The following is an 8,943-nucleotide window of genomic DNA, read 5'->3' on the forward strand; positions in this document are numbered from 1 at the left end:
CTACGGAAAACCAGTATGGCAGGTCCTCAAGAAAAAAAAAAATCAAAAGTAGAATTACCGTCGATTCAGTAATTCCACTTCTGGATATACACCAAAAAAAAATTAAAAGTAGGGTCTCAAAGAGATAGTTGTACACCCATGTTCATAGCAGTATTAATCACAGTAGCTAAAAAATAGAAGCAACCCAAGTTTCTATCTATAGATAAAAGGATAAGCATATATGGTGTATACACATACAATGGAATGTTATTTAGTCTTAAAAAGGGAGGAATTTCTGATGCATGCAACAAACATGGATGAACCTTGAGGACATTATACTAAATAAAATAAGCCAGGCACAAAAGGACAAATACCCTATGACTCTACTTATATGAGTTACTTGGAATAGTCAATTTCACAGGCAAAGTTGAGTAGTGGTTACCAGAGGCTGGGAGCATGCGGAAATGGAGAGTTACTGTTTACTGGGTATGGAGTTTCCATTGAGGAAGAAACATAAAAACTTCTGAAGATGGATGGTCACAAAACCAAGTGAATGTACGTAATGCCACAAAAAAGTACACTTTAAAAATGGTTAGGGACTTCCCTGGTGGTTAAGAATCCACCTGCCAATGCAGGGGACAAGGGTTCAAGCCCTGGTCCGGGAAGATCCCACATGCCGCGGAGCAACTAAGCCCGTGTGCCACAACTACTGAGACTGCGCTCTAGAGTCCACAAGCCACAACTACTGAGCCCACGCGCCCTAGAGCCCGTGCTCTGCAACAAGAGAAGCCACCGCAACGAGAAGCCTGTGCACCACAATGAAGAGTAGCTCCCCACTTTGCTGCAACTAGAGGAAGCCCGCATGCAGCAACAAAGACCCAATGCAGCCAAAAATAAAAATAAAAATGGTTAAAGTGATAATTTTTGTTATGTATGTTTTACCCCAATTTAAAAAACAGTGCAGCAATGCCTTAAGAGTTTAACTTCCAACCTAGAATTCTATACTCAGCAAAAATTCCAATCAATGTGAACACAGAAACAAGTTGAGTTCACACATACAATACCTCATAAACTCAGGAAGCTCCTGGAATAAACAAAACCTCTAAAACAGCAAAACAAGAAGGGGCCGTTTGCAACTGACACCACAAATTACCTACCAAAATCCATTTACAACGTATTTTTCCCTTGCAGTTCTCTTGCAAAGAGGGTGAAAAGCTAAATACTTTCTCAGCCTCCCTTGTAGCTTGGGATAGCCATAGGCAACTTTTCTCGAAAATAATCTGAATAGTCATAGCGCCTTTATTTACAGTCTCCCAAAACTGTAAATACACCAACTGTCCTTCGAAGAGTGAGTAAATGTAGCATAACCATACAGTTGAATATTACTCACGAATGAAAAGGAATCAACTATTGAACAACACGAATCTCAAATGCATTACGCTAAATGAAAGAAGCCAGACTTAAAAGGCTGCATACTGTATGATGCAATTTTTATGACATTCTGGAAAAGACAAAACTAGAAAAATAAAGCAGATCAGAGATTGCCAAGAACTGGGGGATGACAAGGGGGTCTAACACAGGAGACAGGAGGCTCCCCCAAATGACAGTCAAAAAAGATCAAGATGACATCTTGACTGCTGACAGCTGACAGGAGGCCTATAGAGCAACCAAATCTAATCAGAGCAGGAAAATAGTGGGATACCAAAGAGATGCCTCCAAGAAAATGTTCTTGACCATCTAAAGAAGTTAATTTGCACATATGAAAAAGTATAGGGACTTCCCTGGTGGCACAGTGGTTAAGAATCCACCTGCCAATGCAGGGGACACGGGTTTGAGCCCTAGTCCGGGAAGATCCCACATGCTGCGGAGCAACTAAGCCCGTGCGCCACAACTACTGAGCCTGTGCTCTAGAGCCTGCGAGCCACAACTACTGAAGCCCATGCGCCTAGGGCCCATGCTCCGCAATGAAGAGGAGCCCCCGCTTGCCGCAACTAGAAAAAGCCCACGCTCAGCAATGAAGACACAATGCAAACAAAATTTAAATAAATTAATTTATTTTTTAAAAAAAGAAGAAAAAGCATAGAGTTTAATCAGTGGTGGGTACATAGAAACCTAAGCAACTGTGGGAAAAAAAAAACAAAACAATTATTTTTCCCCATAAAAGGCAACACGGCTCAACTGTAATGCCTATATGATCACAGCGACTTTTTATTTAAATTTACTATGTGCTGAGCACCAAGGTGAATGTTTTACATAAATTTCTCCCTGTAATCCTCAACACTCCATAGAATTTGGCATAATCCCCATTTTAAGGATGGGAAATAAAACTTGAAAAGGTTCTACACAGGCCAATGAGATGTAATATAGTTAAGTCCCAATCGCTTATTTCCTAGGGTACAGAGCCTACAAACCAAACCAGGTACTAAATTACAAAATAACTGTTGCCGTCATAATCCTAAACTAGCAGAACAGTAGCAAGAGGCCAGGAAGGAGGAGACAAAACTCTTAATTATGAAAACAAGCCACACAACATCCAGCTGTAGACACTGCAGTCTCCAAAACACAAGACTTATGGCTAGAGACACCATAATTTGTAGCCTATCTTTAGCACGCCTTACCATCTCCCTAACTTTTCCTGACAGTCATATACACTCAGAAAAATAGCAATGTTGAACAACATGAACATTTAAAATAACATCAAAGTAAACCCTTTTATATTTTCAAGAATTTTAAATCACTGCTTGAATCGAAGGTCCATTGGAACTTCACAACTAGGAGGTCACTGGTTATCACTGCCAATACAGCTTTGAAACAGTGGTGTGGAAAAAGCCAAGGTGAGTGAGGGCGAGTGGCAGTAAACTAATCATACTTGCAAGAGGTGGTAGCTAGAAAGAGATACAGAGCATCAAAGCAGAATTTTTTCAGGATGAGGTACATTGAGCAATTCTAATACACTGTAAGCCCCATGAGGACAGTGATTACATCTGTCCTGTCGCTTTTGTTCTTCCAGGGCCTAACACAGGGTGTGCGCTTAATTAGTTAATATATATTTACTGAACAAAAGAGGCCTATCTATAAGCTGAAGAGGAGATAATTGAGAGGCATTAAATTGAGATAGCAATAAAGAAAAATGATTCACTTGGACAGGAAGAGAGTGCCCCCTCCTCAGGCCAACAGAATGAAGGGCAGGTATGGCAGCAGCTAAATTTTTAGGAGATTAGGAGACAGACAATGGAGTCGGTTGTACTTGTCTTTACTTTTTTAGTAAAAGAGAAAAAACACCTGCAGAGAATGCATACTAGACGAGTGGGGGTGGAGGAATGTAAGAAAATGGCAAAGGTTTTAACTGCTACTAAGCTGAATATGAGAGGAAGCTAAAAGAAGTAAAAAGAACAGAAAAGTGATATGGAGGATCCCAACTGAAAGCAGAAATCTTGACCTGCTAGTGGCACTAATCCACATATTACCATGAAATCAACTAGACTGTCAAAAATTCAGGATCACAACTTAAATGAATAATCAAGGTAGAAGTGGGTTAAGATGAACAGATCCTTTGCTGAAATATCCCACAAAATAAAAAGAACTTGAATTTCAAACTAGAAAGAGTCCACTTACTCAAGTCACGGATGATGTCGCCAGGTGAAGAGCTGCTCATATCTACCTCTAACACTGGGGCCTTTCTCATAAGCTTTAAGCTTCAATACATATTTGAAAACATCCCTTCCTAAAGAATGTTCTCTCTCCAGTTTATTACAACCCTGGATGCCAGATTCGCAACCCCATTAAAGGTAAAAATAACACTTTAAAGTAATGTTTTGCATTAAACATGTGTTTCATTCTAATATAATATGGTGACTCAATCTTTTGGGCCATTAAGTACTTAGACAATTTGAAGAAAACTATGGACCCCCCCACCTCAGAAAAAGGCATATCCACAGAAATTTCTGCCTGAAATTTCAGGAGAATTATATCTCATCTCTCCCCTGCCTTCCCCCAAAACCCATCCATGAACAGCCCACTCCACCTCCTCAATGCCCATGGATGGATACCCAGGCCAAAAACCCTGCTCTAAGAATTTAGTAGAGCTCTAAACTGTACTTAAAGCTTAAGGGTATCCCAGGATCAAGCAAAATTTAAAACTATAACTGCTAATTTGGTCATTAAACAACATCATATAATTCACACTTTTTTAATGGGCTCTATTCTCCCTTAAAAACAAAAGGCACCTGCTTTGTTCCCAAAGGAACAATTAGGGGAAAACTCTGACCCTCAATAAACTTACACTTAGTATTTAATCAACATACTACCTATGTCCTTTCTGACGAAACTGTTATCAAGATCTGCTGAGATGGTACAAACCCAATCAACTAATTGTAATGTTAAAAGAGTCTGCTGTTTTAGGTGAATATAATTAGCAGGAAAACGTATACATCCTCCCCTCTGAACCACACTTAAGAGCATGAATTGTAAACAGACTAACCATCTATGCCCTACAAATATCTGCTTGAATCAACTGGCCTAAATGTGGCACATAAAAAATTATGTACTTCAATGGAATATTACTCAGCCATGAAAAATGAAATATTGCCATTTGTAGCAACATGGATGCACCTTACAGATTATCATACTGAGTGAAGTAAGCCAAATATATGATATAACCTATATGCAGAATCTAAAAAATAATACAAATGAACTTACAAAACAGAAACAGACACACAGACACAGAAAACAAACTTATGGTTACCAAAGGATTAGGGGGAAGATATCAATAAATTAGGAATATGGAATTAACAGATACACACCACTATACATAAAATAGTTAAGCAACAAGGATTTACTGTATAGCACAGGGAACTATATTAAATACCTTGTAATAACCTATAATGGAAAATAATCAGAAAAAAATATATGTATAACTCAATCACTTTGCTGTACACCTGAAACTAACACAATATTTTAAACCAACTATACTTCAATTTAAAAAAATAAAAATACTCCCTGGGGAAGTACAAAATAATAATAACAACGTATTTCACATCAAAAAATTTTAAATGTTGAGCCTACTAGATTGAAAATTAAATTTGGGATTTAACACTGTCTGCCACTTAAAAGATGATTCAATGGATGAGATGTCCAAGACAAAGGTATACTACAACGCCCTAACTGATCCAACCTATCCCCTCTAGACTGTATCATATCCAACTAGGGAAGCCTAGAAACCCGTTATCAGCCTTCTCAAGGCCCTCTTTTTAAAAAGCCAGATTTCTCTCTCTGCTGCCAAGGCCTAAAATGGGGAAAGCATTATGTAAAAAACCAGCACTTTTCAAAGCAGAATCAAACCTACTAAGTTTTTGGTTTGGCTCTGTTACTGCTCCAAGAGCTACTACAAGGCATTTGAAATTGCCGGAACCCTGCCTCCAGAAACAGAGGGTTCAAAAAAGAAGGGCAGGAGAGGAATTGGAAAACAGAAACACAAAACCAATTCCAGTGGCTAAATATAAAATGTTATATCAAGTTAAATAAAAAGCTGAAAATGGAGCGTGGCAATATATATGGCAAAATGAAAACTTTAATGTAGAACGGCCATAATATTTCATGCTTAGGGAACATGTTAAAAGTTTTAAGAATCCATTTTAGTAACAAATCATTTTTACAAAAGGGTAGCAGTAAAACAAGAATATCCACTCGGAAACAATTTCCTTAATATTCTTTTGGTCATATTTCGTAAGAAGTCTCCACTGCCCCTTAAAGTGGCCTATCTATTGACTTATTTATTTATAATAAGCAAGCAAACACACACATCTGTATCTATGCTCATCTCTACCCAGATTATAACCATCAGGGCCCCAAATTCTTATTTCCCTTAGCCTTGCACTCCACCGCCATCCCCAGAGTATCTTTGCATCCACAGCTGCTGACAAAGGTTAGAGGTTCTGGGTCTACCATGAGGTAACTGCCAACAAAAAAATACAAATGATAACACCCTGGATTGAAACCAGAAATAATGGAGTCACCTATAAGGGGTTAGTGAGACAGTTTTGAAAGGACCCTGCTTTTCAAGTGTACGATTCAGAGGAATGAGGAACATTAGTTAAAAAATAAAAGGTCAGTGCTCGTTTCAGCAGCACATATACTAAAACTGGAACGATACAGAGAAGATTAGCATGGCCCCTGCACAAGGATGACAAGCAAATTCGTGAAGCATTCCACTTTTTTTTAACACAACGTTGTAAAGCAACCATACTCCAATAAAAATTAATTAAAAAGGGCTTCCCTGGTGGCGCAGTGGTTGAGAGTCCGCCTGCCGATGCAGGGGACACGGGTTCGTGCCCCGGTCCGGGAAGATCCCACATGCCGCGGAGCGGCTGGGCCTGTGAGCCATGGCCGCTAAGCCTGCGCGTCCGGAGCCTGTGCTCCGCAACGGGAGAGGCCACAACAGTGAGAGGCCCACATACCGCAAAAAAAAAAAAAATTAATTAAAAAAAATAAAAGGCCAAAAAATAAATAAGTAAATAAAAGACAATATTACCATACCTCATTGTCACTCACCACTCTGAGAGGAATGATGGGTAGAAGGGGCTGAGTCAGCCACAGAAAAATGACAAAATATCTACCCCCAGCATGGAATAACCTACTTGGCAGGTGATGGGCTATCAGAAAGGCCTGACTGGGTAATTCCCTGGCAGTCCAATGGATAGGATTCTGTGCTTTCACTGCCACAGGCCCGGGTTCAATCCCTGGTCAGGGAACTAAAATCCCATAATCCACACAGAGAGGCCAAAAAACAAACAAACAAAGAAGGCTTGACTGGAACACTGTAGATATAGGGGGAAAGCCTCTTAAGAAAAAGAGAAGTTCCATGCAGACTCAATTCTACACTATAATATTAAGGAAAGCAAAAAAGACTGAAGATAGGAGGTAAATCCACAATTGTGAATGAGGAGACTAGAGGACCACAATCCTGGAAATCAACAAGACTTCTGCTGTAAAGAACATGTACTAATCATAGTTTTTTTTTAAAAAAAAAAGTGGCTCCTGAAATCAATCCTGGATAAATCTGAGAAACTGAGCAGAAAAAGACAAGAAATATAAGTTCAAAAGCTTGTACTGGGGGGCTTCCCTCGTGGCGCAGTGGTTAAGAATCCGCCTGCCAATGCAGGAGACATGAGTTCGAGCCCTGGTCCAGGAAGATCCCACATGCCACGGAGCAACTAGGCCCGTGTGCCACAACTACTGAGCCTGCGCTCTAGAGCCCGCGAGCCACGACTACTGAGCCTGCGTGCCACAACTGCTGAAGCTGTGAGCCTAGAGGACATGCTCCACAACAAGAGAAGCCACCGCAATGAGAAGCCCGCACACCACAACCAAGAGCAGCCCCCGCTCGCCACAACTAGAGAAAGCCCGCATGCAGCAACGAAGACCAAATGCAGCCAAAAAAAAAAGCTTGTACTGGACTAAAGCTGTGGTCAAGAAATATTTATGAGGAATTCCCTGGCGGTCCAGTGGTTAGGACTCTGCACTTCCACTGCTGGGGGCCCAGGTTCGATCCCTGGTCAGGGAACGAAGATCCTGGAGGCCACGCAGTGTGGCCAAAAAAAAAAAAAAGTATTACAAAAAGAACTGAGGTCAAGCAGCATTACAAACATCCTAATTTGTAGAACAGAGGCATTCCTAGCAAAGCTAAGTACACTTTTTAATATTTAGAGCTGCAAATTTATTATAATAGTAGCAACTGCCATCGTATTATCGACACTCCAGGAACCACTTTACCTCCAAATTATCACATTATCTGTGCAAGGTGGGTATTACGATATCTGTTTTATAGGTGAATATATAACCTATCACATAGACCTAGGCCAAGTAATAAGGGAGTTGGGATGTACAGGTCTGTCTTGATGCCAAAGTTTGGACTCTTTCCACTACTTCACACATTCTAGCTCCTTAATAAGTTCTCTTCAGAAAACTGTGGACCCAAGGCATTCAAAAATTAATGCACCCCTATGGCTGTACAACAATATGAATGTACTTATGTCACTGAACTGTACACCTTAAAATGGTTAAAAAGGTAAATTTTATGTTACACATATTTTATCACAATTTAAAAAATCAATTCACCCAACAATTTTGCCCACAATTACTATCACATAATTAAAGAACAAGTCATTCTAATTATATTAAAGAGGCAAGACATGAAAATGAAAATATGAGGATGAAATTAGCCTTGATACTAGAACCTGATAAGGACAGTAGAAGAAACAATAATTATAAGTCAATCTCACTGACAGATGTAGCCATAAAAATTCTAAATTGAATCCAGCATTGTATAAAAAAGAAAATACACCATAACCATGTCTAGGATGTCCCAGGAATAAAGTTGGTTTAAGAAATGAAAAATCCTCACAGACTTAGAAACCAAACTTATGGTTACCAAAGGGGAAATAAAGGTGGGAGGGAGGGATAAACTGGGAGTCTGGGATTGATGTATACACACTACTACCTTTAAAATATATATATTTTATTATATATAATATATATATACCAAAAAGGACCTACTGTATAGCATAGGGAACTCTGCTCCATATTCTGTAACAACCTAAATGGGAAAAGAATTTGAAAAAGAACAGATACATGTATATGTGTAACTGAATCACTTTGCTGTACACCTGAAACTAACACAACATTGTTAATCAACTATACTCCAATATAAAATTTTTAAATAAAAATAAAATTCTGAAGAAATGAAAAATCATTTAATAAAATCACGTTCACAGAATAAAATTTAAAAATTTATGATCGGGCTTCCCTGGTGGCGCAGTGGTTGAGAGTCTGCCTGCCGATGCAGTGAACACAGGTTCGTGCCCCGGTCCGGGAAGATCCCACATGCCGTGGAGCGGCTAGGCCTGTGAGCCATGGCTGCTGAGCCTACGCGTCCGGAGCCTGTGCTCCGCAACAGGAGAGGCCACA

The 8,943-nt window shown here is 39.7% G+C and overlaps 1 protein-coding gene and 1 non-coding gene across 7 annotated transcripts in view; one reads left to right on the forward strand and one right to left on the reverse strand.

Annotated features, from left to right (window-relative positions):
• UBAP2 (ubiquitin associated protein 2) overlaps positions 1-8,551 on the reverse strand; it is a 99,362-nt gene extending 90,811 nt beyond the window's left edge. For 5 of the 6 annotated variants that reach the window (XM_060155246.1, XM_060155245.1, XM_060155242.1 and 2 more), the window contains exon 1: positions 8,533-8,551. In XM_060155246.1, coding sequence (XP_060011229.1) covers positions 8,533-8,542 — 10 coding nt within the window. In that variant the 5' untranslated portion in view covers positions 8,543-8,551. The remainder of the gene's footprint in view (positions 1-8,532) is intronic. The other variant, XM_060155241.1, reaches the window with a different exon arrangement.
• Positions 6,089-6,195, forward strand: LOC132523976 (U6 spliceosomal RNA). The gene has a single exon (XR_009541740.1). It is a non-coding gene; the product is annotated as a U6 spliceosomal RNA (small nuclear RNA).
• Positions 8,552-8,943: the final 392 nt, after the last annotated feature.

Source organism: Lagenorhynchus albirostris, chromosome 7 (genome assembly GCF_949774975.1).
Source record: "Lagenorhynchus albirostris chromosome 7, mLagAlb1.1, whole genome shotgun sequence".
Taxonomy (NCBI): Eukaryota; Metazoa; Chordata; class Mammalia; order Artiodactyla; family Delphinidae; genus Lagenorhynchus; species Lagenorhynchus albirostris.